At 42.0% G+C, this 17246-nt stretch overlaps 1 protein-coding gene across 4 annotated transcripts in view; it reads right to left on the reverse strand.

Annotated features, from left to right (window-relative positions):
* dnajc13 (dnaJ homolog subfamily C member 13) overlaps window positions 1–17246 on the reverse strand; it is a 30354-nt gene that overhangs the window by 1858 nt on the left and 11250 nt on the right. For 2 of the 4 annotated variants that reach the window (XM_088001493.1, XM_088001492.1), the window contains exons 5-54: window positions 17127–17168; window positions 16528–16728; window positions 16207–16413; window positions 15465–15560; window positions 15207–15298; window positions 14889–15058; window positions 14039–14118; window positions 13796–13965; window positions 12969–13068; window positions 12421–12528; window positions 12180–12335; window positions 12029–12085; window positions 11819–11940; window positions 11600–11675; window positions 11374–11469; window positions 11146–11286; window positions 10331–10348; window positions 9772–9854; window positions 9428–9581; window positions 9237–9340; window positions 8986–9145; window positions 8846–8908; window positions 8657–8758; window positions 8138–8242; window positions 7798–8000; window positions 7617–7701; window positions 7383–7537; window positions 6722–6767; window positions 6480–6634; window positions 6171–6372; window positions 5976–6091; window positions 5455–5533; window positions 5246–5381; window positions 4967–5151; window positions 4787–4861; window positions 4462–4581; window positions 3299–3694; window positions 3099–3212; window positions 2899–3015; window positions 2653–2830; window positions 2485–2576; window positions 2267–2366; window positions 2098–2172; window positions 1894–2006; window positions 1628–1797; window positions 1499–1541; window positions 1217–1390; window positions 957–1136; window positions 242–382; window positions 28–171 (exon numbers count right to left, since the gene is read on the reverse strand). In XM_088001493.1, coding sequence (XP_087857619.1) covers window positions 28–171; window positions 242–382; window positions 957–1136; window positions 1217–1390; window positions 1499–1541; window positions 1628–1797; window positions 1894–2006; window positions 2098–2172; window positions 2267–2366; window positions 2485–2576; window positions 2653–2830; window positions 2899–3015; window positions 3099–3212; window positions 3299–3694; window positions 4462–4581; window positions 4787–4861; window positions 4967–5151; window positions 5246–5381; window positions 5455–5533; window positions 5976–6091; window positions 6171–6372; window positions 6480–6634; window positions 6722–6767; window positions 7383–7537; window positions 7617–7701; window positions 7798–8000; window positions 8138–8242; window positions 8657–8758; window positions 8846–8908; window positions 8986–9145; window positions 9237–9340; window positions 9428–9581; window positions 9772–9854; window positions 10331–10348; window positions 11146–11286; window positions 11374–11469; window positions 11600–11675; window positions 11819–11940; window positions 12029–12085; window positions 12180–12335; window positions 12421–12528; window positions 12969–13068; window positions 13796–13965; window positions 14039–14118; window positions 14889–15058; window positions 15207–15298; window positions 15465–15560; window positions 16207–16413; window positions 16528–16728; window positions 17127–17168 — 6297 coding nt within the window. The remainder of the gene's footprint in view (window positions 1–27; window positions 172–241; window positions 383–956; window positions 1137–1216; window positions 1391–1498; window positions 1542–1627; window positions 1798–1893; window positions 2007–2097; window positions 2173–2266; window positions 2367–2484; window positions 2577–2652; window positions 2831–2898; window positions 3016–3098; window positions 3213–3298; window positions 3695–4461; window positions 4582–4786; window positions 4862–4966; window positions 5152–5245; window positions 5382–5454; window positions 5534–5975; window positions 6092–6170; window positions 6373–6479; window positions 6635–6721; window positions 6768–7382; window positions 7538–7616; window positions 7702–7797; window positions 8001–8137; window positions 8243–8656; window positions 8759–8845; window positions 8909–8985; window positions 9146–9236; window positions 9341–9427; window positions 9582–9771; window positions 9855–10330; window positions 10349–11145; window positions 11287–11373; window positions 11470–11599; window positions 11676–11818; window positions 11941–12028; window positions 12086–12179; window positions 12336–12420; window positions 12529–12968; window positions 13069–13795; window positions 13966–14038; window positions 14119–14888; window positions 15059–15206; window positions 15299–15464; window positions 15561–16206; window positions 16414–16527; window positions 16729–17126; window positions 17169–17246) is intronic. The other 2 variants (XM_088001494.1, XM_088001495.1) reach the window with 2 other exon arrangements.

Raw genomic sequence — 17246 nt, forward strand, 5'->3', positions numbered from 1 at the left:
TATTTCCCTAGTTATTAAATGTAGTACCTGCTCTCCATACTGCAGACTGCGAGTCATAGACTTGAGCGCCTTGACTATCTGCGCTTTAGTAGCTGAAGGGTTTTCTAGCGTCTCCAGGCCGATGCCTTCCAGTAGCTTCAGGAGGTATGGAACCAGCTCCACCCTTAAAGCCTGTGGATCCGTAATAAGGATGTTATTTTGAACAATAATAGGGAAAGTTCAAGAAGCAGCCACAGCTTACCTGAGCCACCAGTTCTGTCTGCTCTTTCTGAAACATCCGGTTGAGAGCTTCACACGCCAGCCCGGCCATGTCTGCTCGAGATTTCATCCCGGCCATCAGAGGGCCGATCGTTTCCAAAGACGCCATGGAGCGAACGCACAGCTGCACGTTGTGATCACAGAGTTGGAAAGTGGGGTTATTACATGGTTCCTGGACATTTTACACGTCAAGATTAAATATTTTGTCTGACTCAAATGATCAGAGTAATCTGTTCCTGGATAGATATTTCAGGTTGGACAATCTGGTCTTTAGGCAAAAAAGGTGAGAATGAAAACGTTTTTATCAGGTATGTCATGTTTAAATAAAGCTAAAAAAAAAAAGAAGAATCAAAAATCCCAATTTAGCTCAGAAGAAAACAGCATGGACAGATGAATGGACGAATAGACTGATTTTTAAAGGAAGGACTGATATATGAATGGATAAATGGAGAGATTGGATGAATGAATGAATGAATGAATGGATGGATGGATGGAAGGATCGATCAGTGGATCAGACAAACGGACACCAGATGGTTCTAACAGACATTGAGGACATGGGGATAATATCTGGAAAATATAAATATTTTTTCAAAGTTATGCTCGACTTTCTGCCGATCCCATCACTGTTGAGGTTCATCTGTGGCTAAATGACGCAGCACAGCTGCTGGCTATATGAACGATGCATGTGAGGCTCTGACCTCGTTGTCTGACAGGACGTGGATGAGGCGGATGGAGCTCTTCGGCACAGCGTTGTTTTTGTGGTTGAGCGCCGCCAGGATGCGAGGCAGGTGACCCAGAGGGGGAACCTGGTCGGCCAGATGGCTCTGGGTGCTGAAAAGGCAAACGGCCGCCGTGGTAACCGTCTCCAGGCTCTCACCCTGCAGGAGGCAGCTTGTGTCAGGCAGATGATCAGAAACTCCAGGCTTCCTTATGTCTAGTTCAACATGTTGGTGCTCACATTGGGGTTGTTCTTCTCCAGCAGCTCGCTCAGCGTTTCCAGCAGCGACACCAGGAAGTCTCGAGGTTTCCGCAGAACCCATCCGGGCTGAGCGATGAAGATGCGCAAGAAGACTCCGCCGACTTCCACCTCGCCCTGTCCAGCTCCGTAAGCCACAGTGAAGTCATCTGGCAACTGAGAACAGATGAAACAAATCCATTCAAATACAGAGAACAGAAAAACAAAAACAAATCGACTTATTTACCAGCAGCTCAAACTTATTTACCAGCAGCTCAAACTTACTTTCCAGTTCACGTCAGGATTGTCCTTTTGCTGTTTGAAGTGCCTTAAAGATAAAGGATTTACTGTTAAATTTCCAACCCACTCGTCTGTTTAACAGGCGATGATCATAAACCCAACTCAGACACATACTCCAGCATCATCTCTCGCACTGTGGTGGACACTTTCTCTCTCGAGGTGTCATTCCAGATGAGCTCAGGGTTTTCATGCGTTCCCTCAAATATCTGAACCGCTGCCTCGGCGTTGTCTCGCATGGCGTCCATAAACACACCGGGAAGGAAACGCATCAGCGTCAGACGCACCTGAAGAAGGAAAAATGTATCAGAGGTTGGCTGAGTTAAGGATACGAATATAGGGGAGATTTTTCAGAGGCTTTATTAATATCTGTCCATTCTGACCTTTGGTCCGACCAGCTTGTCTGAGGTCATCTTGGAGAAAAGCTCTGCGGTCTGGGTGCGGACCTGAGGGTGTGTGCAGTTGCAGAACAGGTCCAGCAAATAAATCAGAGCACCTGTGGGAAACACAGATCAACAAAAATACTCACCAATACGACATTTAAAAAGACATGAACAGTTTCTAAGAAACCTAGTGGACTTACTGACCTTTGGCCATGGCCTCTTTGATTATCTTTGTGTTTGAAGTGAGAGCATGGAGGGTTTCCAGCACCATCTGTCTGCCTAAAGGAAGCAGCAACAACAATGTCAGTCAATAAATCCATTATGAAAAATACTAAGAGACAGCAGTACGTTAAATATGTTTGTGTTTTCTTACTGGAGGGAAGTGAATGCAGCAGCAGCAACAGGTTGGACAACACCAGGGACTCGGCAATGTTGCTCACGCATTCCTGGTTTGATGTCACTGTATTCACAACCTGAGAAAACATGTTCAAATTAATGTCGATTTAATACTAAAGCATACTGAAGATGAAGACATATTATATGTTTATGCATAAATACTTGTGAACAGGAAGGATAATTTTCCATTGTTACCTCCAGAACCAGCTGTTGCACTCTGCCGGCTCCATGAACCCGCAACAAAGAGAAGAGCAGCTTGAAATGGCCGATACACTCCGACTCAGAACCTGAAGTTATTGGGAAGGAAGAGGTAAGAACAGAGGAGAAAAACCAACATCTGGATTCACCGGAGCAACATCTCACCTGGGTTGTTCTTAATGACGTTGCGGAGAGCCTCTAAGGCCATCTCAGCGAAGCAGAGCCTCTCGGCGTGCTGCTGGGACTCCACTTTGTTACTCTGACTCATGGCCAGCAACGTGTGGAGGTACTGAGCCTGAGAGCCCACATAGTCCAGCAGACAGGCAGCAAATGCTTTGGGGTACTAAACACAGAGCAGCAGTATGAGGTCGGTTTTATTTAGGAAATAAGACTGCAGGTTGAGGTGCTCACCTCTAGCGGGAACGTCGGTTGCTCGTTGTAAACCCGAACGAAAATCTCCCCCACTATGAGCTCCTTGTTGTGATCGCCGAACATGAAATCTGCACCGAAGCTTTTGTCGTTTTCTCCCTGTGATAAAACCACAAAGCCGTTTCATGAATAACTGTGCCTGACGACTCGCTAAGCGATGATTGATGAGTCTTTATTCTTACTCTCTTGATGTTTCCTTCCTGCTGACCCTCCAGGAACTCCAGCAGCTCGGCTCGTGTCCCATTGTTCCAGATCAGGTAGGGATTCTCTGAGTTACTATTCAGCAGCTTCAGAACCTAAACCCCGAATAAGTCACACTCGCTTTAGTTTTTGAGGAGTTTATAACAGTTAAAAATAATGATATTTGCTCTTTTACACTGACCTCAGCTGGAGACCCTGTTCCCAGCTTCCTTGAGATGTACGGTGTGAGCATTGCGGCTAAGCTCTTGCGGATGGTGGGGTTCTCCGGTGGGGTGCCGTCCACGCCGTTGGTCTCTGCAGCAGGATTGTTGGCCTCTGGCGGGCTGGGTGTCTGAGTGTAGCCCCCCAGCCGACTGAGGGCCACCAGGCTGAGCTTGGCCAAGCTGTTAGCCACCTCCTGCTGGTTGGTGTCCTGGTTGGCCTGGACGCCGCTCTCCTCCAGCGTGTAGTCGTAGTTGAACAGGTAGACGAGAAGATGCCAGAGCACGCCAGCGTGGTACAGATGGGTCTGCAGGAAGAAGTCTATGGCGAAGGAGCTGACGCACTGGACTGCCAGGGCCGCCGTCTTTGGGAGACCCTGAAAGGAGATGAGGAGGGAAAATATATCACTGGACAGCAAAACCTCCTGACTGACCATATCCGTCACTTTACAGTCACAAATCAGCACAAAATACTTCAGCCTCTCCTAAATGCAACATATAAACTGTTTAACAAGTGAAGTTGTAAAAATGCAACAAAAGAAAACGTTAAAATTGCGACGGAGTAACTTGCTGCTAAAGTTTTGGAGTCAAAGATATAAAAAACACTGATTTCAAACCAATGTAATGTGAAAGAAAAAGACGACAGAATAAAGCCGATTTGTACCAGCTGATACAGTCAGAGACGCATTCTGGTTTTCCTACTAAATGGCCCAAAACATTGACCATAAAGCAGAAATAAAAGTTTGAAAGGTGATGCATTTACTGAACAGAAAACGTCCTACTGGAATTCCTTTAAAATATTCGTTCGTCACCAAATAAGAAGATTGGACACCCTTAATATCTATGGCAATGAATGGTGCACTGAAATGCTGTGCCTGCCTCTCTTTCCAAATGTCTTCTCAAACAAAAATATATATTTTGTGTTATATCTTATGTAAGCAGCCAAATAATTATTCCTCAAAGAAAATATTCTGCTGATTTAGATGCTGTAAAACTGCAACACATTTTTTGCCTCAATTAATATGCCAAAAAGTTAAATTAAATACCATAAAATCATGTTTTCAAGATCATTTCTCCTTGAGGAAGATACTTTTTCCCGCTTTAATACGCAGTAGGACACAAGTGACTCATGAAGGATGCTCACCTTTCCGTAGAACAAAATGTGACAGAGGTCCCGGATGATGTTTGGCAGCTCGATTATCTTTTCCCTGCATTCCTCAAACTGGGCTGCCACACTGTAGCACCTGCAGATGTGCCCGCACACCTGCAAGGAGTCGTCATGGAAACCGGGTTTTAGAGGTTACAGCAAACGAAGAACATGGCTCTCAGGGTAAATCTTTACTCTTTTAAAGACTGAACATTTCAGAGTTCTCAAATCTTTTTATTGCATTTTTAAATTATTCAAACAAAAACACCTGCATGAAACGATAGAAAAGATGTTTACAGTCATCAACCTATAAGTGTGTTACCTGAACAGCCATGTCATCAGGCTTACTGGACGCAGTCAGCACAGCAACACACCGAGAAAGAGCCTCCAGTAAAATCTGCACAAACACAGTTCGTTATTTTTTCCCTCATTAACCAACAGGGTAAAGGTGGACGTTTCATCTGAACATGGCGACATTCAGAGCTGGTTAAAATACAGATACCTCAATCCCGTTCTCCCGCCGCAGCTCCTCGGCGTTAAGAGCCGAGCAGTTCACCGTGTGGAAGGCCAGCTCAGCGGCGGCCGGGAGCAGAGGCGACGTTTTGGAGAAAAGCTGCCCGTCGTCCGTCTCCATTTTGATCGTTTTGATGAGCATGGGATAACCGGCGTACTTGTACGGCTCCAGTTCTGGAGAAGTAGCCAAAGTGTCAGTATTAGCAGGATATATCAGTACCAGCTGCTTTTACATGGGTAGAGCTGATGGTTAAATCCATGCTGAAACCTTGCTGATGTCGATTGAAGAGGATGCTCTGAGTTTTGAGGATCAGAATGATGTTTTCTGGGTCGGGACCGTCTACGATCCGGGCAGACTTTGTGCAAAGGAACTCGTACGCTTTGTTAACTTTCTCAAACATGTCCTGGAAGACGAGAGGAAATACAATAAGGACTCAAAGCCTAAGCAAACAGAATGAAAATAATCATTTTACACACCCTTCCTTCTGGGTTTTTGTCAGGATGGTACTTCTGCGCCAGTCTGAAGTAAGCCTTCCTGATTTTACTCTCCTCATGCCTGAAAACACAAAGGGCTGCATTAAGTAATTGTTTACATTGTTTTCTACGATTCTTTCAAATAAAATCCACTCCAACCATTAGCCAACATTCAACACCTAAAAATAAAACCAGATGTTCTCCAAGGGCCTCAGAGGTTCATTGTTTTGTGATGGATCAAAACTTGTTGGTGTGTTAAAATGATAAACTAAAATCCAGACCTAAATTTCGTTCTAAATCTGTGGCAAGGATTGAAAATGAAAGTGCACAGAAGCTCTCTATCCAATCTGATTGAGCCTCAACTATTTTGCAAAGATAAATGGGCAGAAATTCAACCTCTACATGTTTAAGCTGACAACACCCAACTCTCTTGTAGATGCAGTTGCACCAAAAAGATAATATTGCTCAAGATATTTGAGTCAGTTTAACTTTGAAAACTACAGCAGTGAATTCCTTCCACTCACTGGCCCTGTCCTTTGGGGAGGTTGAGGACATCGTACGCGTCGTCCACAGACATGGAGGGCGGCTTCTTCTCCACCTCCCGCTTCCAGGCTTCAAGAGTGTCTTTCAGCAGCTTCACCTTCATCAGCAGTCACAGAAGTCGATTATAATACTTAAATAATAAGAGTCTCAGACCACAGAAGGTAAGGAAAACTCACAGCGTCTCTGATAGGCCAGTTGGGGAAGCGGGTGGTGTCGCACAGATGCCTGAGGTAGTAAATGTTGCAGAAGAGCTCGTTGTCTAGCTGAGGGAAGCTGATCACAGGGATGGGGCAGTACTGGTAGAGAGCCCGAGTGTTGCTCTGCAGCCTGGGGCTAAAGTCAGCAATGTGGGCGGCAATCTTCTCGATCATCATTCGCCTGAAACCAAATAAGAGGCAGGCAGAGATCAAATGACGGAAGCATTCATTGCTGCGACAATAATGTTACAAACAAACTCGTTTTACAAAGCAGAGGTTACTTCTCACCTCATCTCACTGCTCCAAATGGCCTCAGGTGTGTCAAATTCGCCAAGGAAAATCTCAGAGAAGCGCTCAGCTTCGTAGTTCTCCAGGTAACACACCATGGCTTCTGGTAAAGCTGGTCCCAGAACGCTGCGCTGCACGATGTCCTGACCTTTGGACTGCACAAGCAACATGAATTAAATAACATTCTGATCTCATTTCTGTCACAGAATATTGAATTACAATGTCAATGTCATGATAGTCACCTCCTCTGATTTGAAGGCTTGTTTTAAATGAGTGTACTTCAGGAACCTAGAGAAAAGAGGAATTTCACAGATTTTATTTCATGCATCCGACACACCAGGATTTCTGAGCAATAAGGTGAGAAAATTACAGGATCTTCCAGACTTTACCATCTAATATTCTTATTGCTTTTTAGCCAATGTTCAAGGGTGAAAACTGATATTTTACCCTTTAAAATCCATGTTTCAATCATTATGAGTCAAAAATAGAGGGAGGGAAAAAGAAAGACAGAAATAAAATTAAGAGAAAAAGAGAGCAACACAAAGGCAGACAAGGAAAAACAAAACAAAGAAAGACACAAAGTAAAAACAGCCGAATGTTGTGATTTTGTGACACGTCTGTGATATAATGTAAAGCCCTGATGGATGAAATGACGTGATTTATAGAAAATGGAAATGTTTTTCCAGACTCCATTTCCTTCTTCCATACTTTTGCAGATCTGGAAAACAACTTAAGTTATATTTCACACCGTTCTAAAACCATGACAACAAGTCCAAACGTTTAAAATGTCTTTAGCAAGATTAAAACTCAACACTGAGTTTCATCTACAAGCAGGCATGCAGGCTGAAAAGACCAACTTTCCAAGATGAGGCAAGACCCTAATAATAACCCCTGTTTTGTTACCTCGCTACAGGAAGCACGTTGGAGCCTGTGTACATCATGATGAAGAAGAAAACCCCCGTTAAATAGAGGCGCTGCAGGTTTGGGTTGTCCTGCATCACCAGGTACAACAGGTTGGCAACCTTTTCCACCAGAATGGGGTCAAATGTCAGCAGCAACTGAGAGGAACAAGAAAAACCAACAAATGAAATTCTGCCCAGGTATAATACACCTGTAGCACCCAAACTGCAGACATACCTGGACAATATGTGGGAGACAGGCATTGTCGCTAATCATCCTCTTGATTTTAGGTAAAGGTCGGATGATGGCGTTATCCTGGTCCCTGCACAAGAAACAAAAGCAATCGTCCAGATTATTCGTCTTCATGAGCTTTTTCTTGAAACTGGAGGAAAAAAAGCAGAAAAGAAGCAGCAAGCACCTGCTGGGGTAATACGAGCACATGGTGATGAGCATGTTGAGGATCATTGTAGCCAAGTCGGACTCGTTCATCACTGGCTGGCCTGTGGCCAGGAGGCACCACTTCAGCTGAGGGATGGCCTGCAGGGGGCGCCAACCGTCCATCCCTTGAGCCCAGCAGCGCGTCTTTGCTGTCAGGACACCCGTGTTCCAAAACTCCTGCATCTGGAAAAAAGAAGGAGAAGATCGCATATAAACTAGAACCTAAACAAGGAAGAAAAACAATATACCAGTACTAAAACAATAAAACTGCATAAAAAGAAAAAAAAGATAATCCCAAAGCCAATGTGATTACTGCTCACCTCCTCAAAACTAAAAGGTCCTCTTCTTTCTTTATCTGCATTCCCAAAGTACCACTCTTTCTCACCCTCCCTCTTCATGTCTGGTGATGCCTCCAGAACGTTGCTCTGTGGAAAAACACAACAATCATGTTTAAGACTAAAGAGACAGTTTTAAAATCAGGCGTTTCAAAATTGGGCCCTTTGGCTCCCAGTGGCTCCTGGTCAAGCTTAAAAACCATAATAATAACCTGGTGTGAAACCTAAAGGTGTGTTAAAATGTTATGAATAATTGGTATAGGAATAAGTGTAATCGATATGATTTATTAATTTAATAAGAGAAGGAATATTTTCTCTGTCGGTTTTAAAGGGAAAATTGAAATGTCTGTAAAACCTGCAAGACTGTAAAATTTGATTTGTATATGTATTTGTGTGATATTAATCAAAATTAAAAAGTGAAAAAACAACTGGAATCATTTATTATAGTCTTAAATGATTTCTAACCAAACTCAGTGCAGGAACTCACAACTTTACAGTTTTTACCTGAAGTGGAACGGTAGCTCTGCTGGTGTGCAGGTGGGCTAAAGTAAGCAAGTCCACCATGATACGAACTCCGTTTGAATCCATCACATCCTTCACATTTTTCTGCACAAAAAATAAAATAAAAAGGATTCATAAAAATGTGAGTAAGATAACACACTTGTGCAAATTTGTTCCCTTTTTCCAGGTTACCTTATGCAGAATGAGCTTGTTGAGGAAGAGGATCAGCCTGTCCCTCTCTAGTTTGTCTGTACACTATGAAAAGAACAAGATTTCATAATTTACTTGTGGACAGTACGCAAAAAAAATATCAGCTGTTTGGCTGCACATACCCGGTCCAGCATGCCAACAATGTATTTGGTGTCGGCGAAAGGACCGATCTCCTCAAAGCACTTGCCGTACACAATTGCAAGCGCCTGTAGGCACAGGCACTTCATCATGACTTTGGGTGTGAGTAAAAAGCGATGGTAGAGCTCATTGAAAAACTCATATCTGCAAAAAGAAAGAGGCGTGACGTGAATCATACTTTAAGGACCTGGTGTTCAACAATCACTGTGGACAGACGGGGAAACTGGAATCTTACGATCTCTTGATGGCACTCGATTCTTCATTTTCATCTTCTTCCAGCAGCAGACGCAGGTAATAATCTCCTATTTTTATCTCATCAGAAAGGCACTCGTATTTCACCTGCACAGATTCACATGCACATTTTCTGTGATCCCACAGATTTCTAAACAAGTAAAAAACCCATCCAGGGTGGAAGTGTGTCCGAACCTCAAACTCCTGGTGGTTCCAGGAGATGACGGTGGCGTTGCCGAGCTCGCGGTCCACACCGAAAGCTCGCATCTCTCCCTCCAGAGCGTCACGCAGCTCCTCCCTCGTTTTGAGGTTCCAGATGAGGTTGGAGCGCGCATGGTCCAGCTGGAATCTTTAACGACATTACGGTTTTATTCCTGCACAAGCTGGAACGCTACCAATGTATAATTTCTACCAGTTTAGGGACGTTTAAAATCAAACAAACAGAACTTCAGCTACAAACAAACGTTTGCTGTAGAAATAGGAACAAAAGTAAGTCATGTGTCGCATATTGAATCAGATTTGTGATCAAAATGAGCTACCTGTAATAAAAAAGCTCCCAGTTTGCTTCAATCTTAATTCTCTGTCTTCTCTTCCTCAGGATGACAGGCTTTTGGTTTGGATTCTGAAAACAAATAAACAAACCTTTTAAAGCCTGCTTTAGTTGCTTAGTATCAGAGCATCAGATCTCCAACATTTCAGTAAAACTGAACATGAAACGGTAACAACACGAGTAAACATTCAGAAAAATATGGAAATTAAAACACTTCTAGGGTCAATTTGCCACTTCACCAATTCACCTCATTTTGTCTAACTTTTATTTTGTCCCTGTAAATAAATTATTCGTATATTTAACCTGTACATCTCTGGAAGCTGCCTGTAATACAAGTAGAATATGATTTATTATCTACTCGACTGTATTTTCATCTGTTTTTTTTTTTCCATTTGTCATTTGGTTAGGATACTAACTGGTAACTGGGAAAATAGAGGAAAGAAAGGACCCCAGAATGTGAGATGAAAACTGGAAAATGGTGCATTTATGAACTGGGAGAGAACAAAATGAGAAGGAAGACATGAAACCCATTGGTTAGTCCTACTTACCAAGTTGTTTCTGTCCTGCTGCATTGATTGACAGCACAGAAACCAGATGTGACAGAGGGGAGGGTTGGGGATAGAGACACAGAGAGATTATTGTTCCTCAGATCAAACAGATCAATCACAACAAGGGTCATAGGTCATTACTTTGTGAATATTAAAGAGACTGACGTGCAAAGCAGTAGCTAAATCTTTAATATTCAAAGGGTGAGCAGATTTCTGTGTTTTTAATCACAGCAAAACAAATCAACAGGTTAAAAGTTAAGAAATGGATGCATGTGGCTGAGGAGCAGTGAAGACAGCGAGCATATCAAACACCGTCAGTGTTGACTGATGATTTCCAGCCATTGAAAAGTAAAGAAGATGCAAAAGATGTCAGATTGTAACAGAAAACCTGAAAGAGGAATGGATTTAAGCAACCGAGACAACGGACAAGCGAAACTGAACCAAGGTTTTATGAACCAGTTTAAATGACAACACACACCCACTCATTTCCTGCAAAATATGCATTAAGGTCAAATAGCAAAGCAATTTTTATAAACACTTAGATTGCATTTAAAGGTAACCTCATAAAACTTCCCAGCAATGCCTCTAAAAGAGAGCACAGACCTTAGATGAAAAATTTAATCTTTACTAAGACACCCTGCAAAATCCAGCACCACAGCAGACACTGCTTTCATGCAAAATAACAGCAGGAATGAGTTTGGCTCTGCGATCTGCAGCAGCAGCAGGAGCAACATCTCAGCAGCCAGCAACAGAAGCAGAGATCTATCTCAAGGCAAAAGCTACAACTGAGCTCTAATAAAAGAAAACATGTTCACCTCCTTCTGGGCAATGCCCATTTTATCCCTCCAATGCATCAGCACCAGGTCAGCTTTCTCCTTGGCAAATTTCTCCACCTCTTTGGCTGCTTTACCTGCAATTCTCTGCCACTCAGGCACCTTGTTGCGATTCAGCTGATCCTGCAAGAAGGAAGAGCAGAAGAGTAACAGGGAATTATTTTATAGTCCACTACAATTAAAATGAAATTATGTTGGGGAAAGACGTACTGAAGCGATTTTTAAGTTGTCCCGGATGTGCATTCTGTCCACGTCTTTCTCTGGCACTGGGTCAGGACTGTCCAAGTAAGCCAGCAGGCCAGTTGGCTGCAGGCATAAAACCAAATCAGTGACTTTAGTGTACAAAAATACCAAAACAAGTGACAGGCAGGCACATATATAAACATTGGAAGACATTCTTCACACCCAGCATCAATGTTAAAGTTGAGAAGCGTACCAGGATCCTCTTGAGGAGGTTCATAGCCACAGGGTTCTCCGCTGTCCACAGTCCCACCAGGTGACGACTCAGCTGCCTGAAACAGACGGATTACACATCTGGCATTCATTTTAAGTTAAATGCTTCTCACGAGTAATAACCAAAAACATCTAAGTTAGTTCAAAATAATTATTTAACTCTAAAGAATCACATAAATGTGTGCATTTATTGAGGGCTGACCTGTTGGTGAGCATCCGCTGGTCTGCGCTGACTGTGAATAAAGACGTGTGCAGGTGTCTTGGTAAGGCCCCCTCACTCAGAGCCAGCTCCTGCATCTTGGTGGCAATTTCCTTGTCTCCTTCCTAAATATAAACATTTAGAAATACAGATCAATACCTGATAAAAATGATCAAGGATTCAGAGAATAAGTTCACCTAACGAAACACTTGCCTCAATTATAGCTTTCATCACAAGACCAGCTCCTTTTACGATCGCCATGGAAGGATGCTGGAGATGGGATTAGTTTGATTTAAGTCACTTTAAGTGCAAAAACTTAATTCTAACAAAGAATGTGAATTATCTGCAGACTCAGCCTTCTTGCCTGGAATAGTTTGAATAATGTTCGTCCGTCAGAGGCAACCATCTCCAGCAGCATGTCAAACTGCTGCCCTTCAGTGGTTTCACTGTAGGGGGCGCAAAGCGCAAACGTTAAGAAGTCCAATAAGGAGCTGATGACCAGAGCTCCAGTTCCATGGTCCTGTCAAAAACAAATGAAAGAAAACCATAGCTGAACACCAAACTGCATTGAAGTTTAAGCTCCTGACAACTGGAAGGATATTTACCACATTGGTGATAAACTTTTCAAGAAGGTTTTCCAGGAACTTCTTGGAAGACAGAAGAGAGGCCTTGTTTAGCTGCTCCTGTCTCAGGTCATAGTCATCGTGCATGGGCTAAAAAAAAACAGCAGAATAATCTCAACCATGGTAAACTATGATGCAGCCCCTTTCACAGTTACTTCCACCTCCTATTTATCTTTCTTTCCAATATAGTGGACCCCTGACTAACTCAGTGGCTTTTTTTGTGGGAAATGCAGCTTAGGAAGCTCAAACACCAACGTGCAACACTACTTGACATGCTATTGGCTGGTGTTTGGAAAGCAGCCAGCCGAGAAGCGACATTTATTTTCCACAGTTAAATTGCTAAAGTGGGAGTTTTTCCCCCCCACCTCTGGAAAAGTGCTGAAATTAAAAATAAGGATATGTTTTTCCATTTTTAAAATAATTTCTATAAAGGTTAGCCTATTTTTGCACATCTTTACAGAGATTTCAGTAATCATGGAGGATACTGTAAATACAATATACAGTAGAAATAATATTTAAAATACACTTACACACATAAGAGCACAGAGCATGTCAATAGCAGCATGAGTCACACCATTGTTGTTCCTTTTTAAAGCTTTGACCGTTTTTACTCCCAACTTTTCCCTGAACCTGCAACATACAAACACATATACAAATTTAAATAAAAATAAAATTTTTATTTAAATTCATGCTCCATTTAAATTCATCACTGTTAATGAGAATAACCAACAAATTAATATAAATGCAGGTCTGGGGTTGGATACACAAATAATTCATTGCTTCATAAGTGACTTGTTGTTTCTTTTGCTTAAATAATAAAATCAACATTTCTGAAAGGTATGAGTGTTTTTATGAGTCTGTGAGAGGAAACAGCAAGCTACAACAGCAATGAATCTGTCAGGGAAGCCAATTCTGGCTCATCAGCCTCACAAACTACAAGGAAAAATGGTCAATTACAGTTCCTCTCATACATCTCAGTGACCCAAGAAGAACGCCAAAATGAATAAAAAGGAGCAGAAAACAGAATTGAAATGGAAGCGTAAAAACGAAAATGATAAAATGCTGAAGACAGGAGGCCAAGATGTATTAAGACAGACTGTCAGGCTGAAAAGGACCTAATTTCTGACTTGCTTGTCTAAAAAGCTTCAATAAAAAGTGATGGATGACGGTGAAAAAAGGGGAAAGATATAAAATACAAACAAAAAGGGCAGACTGAGATGCATGGATTCATATTTACGTTGCATCTGTGAGTCCAGACCCTTGACCAGACCTTGGAATAACAGAGCATGCCTATTACCACCAGCAGCTCAGCACAGCAAGAGTTTAATAAATCAGGAGCAAAGTGCTGCCGTCTTACTTCGGCAGCTGGGTGAAGGCCTGGAAGCCGGCCTTGGAGGCCACCAAGCGACGGATGGCCTGGAAATGGCTTTCCAGCTCCGAGTTTAGAGCCGGCAGCTCCACTTCCTGGGCCAGCAGGGCCAGGATGGCGTTGTTGATGAGCTTCTCCTTGTTCTCAGAAAAAAGACCCTGGACCGAAAAAAGACAAGGGTTTCAGTCCGAGTCCAAGCTGGACAGAGCAACAAAAACTGATCAAACTCACATCTTGGGTAACTGCATGGAGAACTCCACTGTAGAATATATTGGCATTGAATCTGAACACTGCATCTGCAAAGTTTCCACCTAAAAAAATATAAAAGCATTTAAATATAAAAACAGACTTTCTGGAAAAATTCTAACTTTTGCAGAATTACATTGTCAAGACTTTTGGGAGGTTTGCCAATATTACAAACATGTTTTTACAGTAATCTTTTCTTTATTATACAACTAACTTATTAAAAACCTCAAAGAGAGAAATAAATGCTTTTAAACTCTGGCATCTGTTCCTGAAAGATTAAGTAGTTTAAATATGACAGCATCATTCTGTAATATCTTTTCTACACCCCAAGTTACAACATGTCCACAAAAGAAATGCATAAATCTGTCTCTTTACTCATTATAGTAGTATTTATAAAATATTTTTATGTGCATTTTGGAGTATCACAGTAGAAAATTTTTAAAAAATTTTCTCAACTTCATAAAAAATGTTTTCAGTCATTTGAGGTGGTTTTTGGCTTCTTCAAAAAGAGTTTATGCCCCAAAGCGGAGATGGAAACACATTTGCCGAAAAGGTTCTGACGTAGTGAACTCTCCCAGTCCAAACTTCCAGAACAGAAGCGAAGGACTTTCTGTGTCATGTGGTCCATGCTAGTTTGCAACCTCTACATCTTGTTCATTATCGAGATGATGAACCAGACCAGTACATAAAAACACGTCTAACTGCATTTTAATTTTTGCGACATTTAAAATTTTGCTCAAAATACACATGACAATTGGATGGAAATATAGATATTGGAAAGCTCAGTGTTTCTGTCTGAAATGAAACGCCACTCAGAAGAAGAGCTTTAACTTACCAGGAGGAGGTGCTGCCAGGAATCTGAGATGCAAACTCTCCACCTCCTCATCCACTGGCATGCTGAGCAAACCCCATCTCTGCCCTCTCTGCGTGGGGGCCATTTTGACACACACGTCCCTGTTGCCCGATGCTCTGACTCCATCCAGGAGGCTGGCTAGAAGGGAGTCCCTGGGCACACAATTAAAAAACAAGTCTCTGTTATTATGTGCAAAGCAGATTAAAGGCTGAGAAGCACAGCCACATCTATGCAAAGTAAAAAAAACACTCCGGGTTGTAAATCTAAAGCAAACGCAGAAAGAGATTTGTGTTTGCAGACCTTTCAGTGGAGGAGTACTTCCTAATCTGGCCTCGGATGAATTCCACTGTAAACACCTGAGGGTTATCTGCGTCACAGATGAGAGCAAACACCTGAGGGAACAGCAACACAGAGTTGGAGAAAAAAAAACTTTACCATTCTAGATGTTTACTTGCAGTTAATCGCAATGAAACAAATATAATTCAACATTTCGATTTGTCAGAGTAAAACTGAGCAGTAACATTTTTATGACTTTATGATGTTTGTGTTGCATCTCACCTCTCCAAAGGGTTTGAGTGTGACTATGTTGTAGGAAGCAGGATCGCGCTCCACTAGACATGTTTCTGTGAGGGCAAGGATTCGCTTAACCGGCTCCTGGAAGGCACAACAACACACCGAGAATATAATACCAATAATCATAAGCTGCTGAAGCAAGCAGCTGACACTGAATTAAATATTTCATCCTGCTAAGTCTAAAGGACCCAATCAAACGAAGATGGAAGAGACATTATGATGTCAAATTTGGTGTATACATTTTTACACCAAGTAGAAGTGGTGAAATGAACAGAAATGAAGTAAAACTAAACACATTTGTCTGGAAAGATCAACTATAAATCTCTGCACAGAATTTCTTTTCTTGTGCCAGCAGAGACTTTTGCTGTTTGGAGACATGTTTTCAGATTGCCAATATCATTTTGAAAGCCCTCTCATTGGTATACTAGCACCGATGTGTTCCACCATTGAAAACAAATGGGTAAAAGGCAACATAAGATCAGACTAAAGCCTACATTTCCACAGTGGAGACGGTTTTATCATGCAAGAAAGAATGAAATATGATAACTTGTCCTTTGGTTTCTCCATTACATAATGGCTAAAACAATTATTTTTATTGTAGCAATGAAGCTGAAAAAAGAATCCATCCAAACTAACCAGTAAATCAATTTATTGTGCATTTCTAAATAGAATAAACTGACAAGTCAGATGCATCTTTAATTTAATAAATATTTCTTATACTTCCTACCGAGTGCCGTGTTGTGATCTTCTGCACCACGAACTCTGCCAGAGAGGTGATGCTCTCGTCTGAGCTGTACTTTCCCAACCTGTCTGTCACGAAACCCTCAAAGGTCAGAGCCTCCTTCCTCAGGCGTAGCATGATGCCGATGTAGTTTCCGGCATGTTCGATGGCGCTCCGGATGATGTCATCTCGATGCTCAGAGGCAAAAAGATGCTAAAAGAAACAAGTAACCGAGAATCCTGAATGTGCACAGCCAGTACATGAAGATAAAAACAGACAGCCGAGCAGATAGTTAAACTTTTCCATGTCCTTTTAAATGATACATACTAGTCTGCTGAAGCCACCGTAAAGGATGCAGAATCCTCCCTGGTAATCAGAAACCTCGACAAAGCCCTCTATGTTTCTGTAGTCGTAGGAACACACCACTCTGTTCGTGTGAGGGTCGATTTGGTCGATGCCACCAGGGGTCACCTCTAAATTAACCGGCTTCCGCATGTCGCTCCAGTGATGCTTGTAGCAGTTGTAACGCTGTGAAATGTTAATCACACGTATGTTATAAAACAACAGTCATTAATATGGCAAACATTCAGGTCAAGACTTTATCTCTTAGAAAATCTAAGATAAAGACCACCACATTATATTTCTGACCATAAGTTCTGATTCAACTGGTTCTCTCGGTTCCCAGGATTGTCAAGGAATTTCAGTAATTTAAATGTTGCTTCAGTTTATTTACATTTGTTGATGCACATTTTTCATCTCATCTTCACAATGTTAATATCTTCTAAAGACCAGATAATTTGAGATTTTTTTTAAACCTCCATTTGAAAGTGGGTGTGTTTATTTACTTAGCAAAACTCAGTAAACCAGGATCTAGTGAGTTTCATTTTCCCTTATTTTTAGTGTCTTTATTAGACATCAGTACTTACCCTACCAGTAATCTTCCCTTCTGAAAACTCAGTTCTGAATCTCTGCAAATCAAAAACAGAAAGACACAAAAACAAAATTCAGTTTTGTTGGTGTTTTCCAATGCTGAACTCACCAACCTA

This window comes from Poecilia mexicana, unplaced genomic scaffold, assembly GCF_051168715.1.
Source record: "Poecilia mexicana isolate PSO_F unplaced genomic scaffold, ASM5116871v1 scaffold_20, whole genome shotgun sequence".
Lineage (NCBI taxonomy): Eukaryota > Metazoa > Chordata > Actinopteri > Cyprinodontiformes > Poeciliidae > Poecilia > Poecilia mexicana.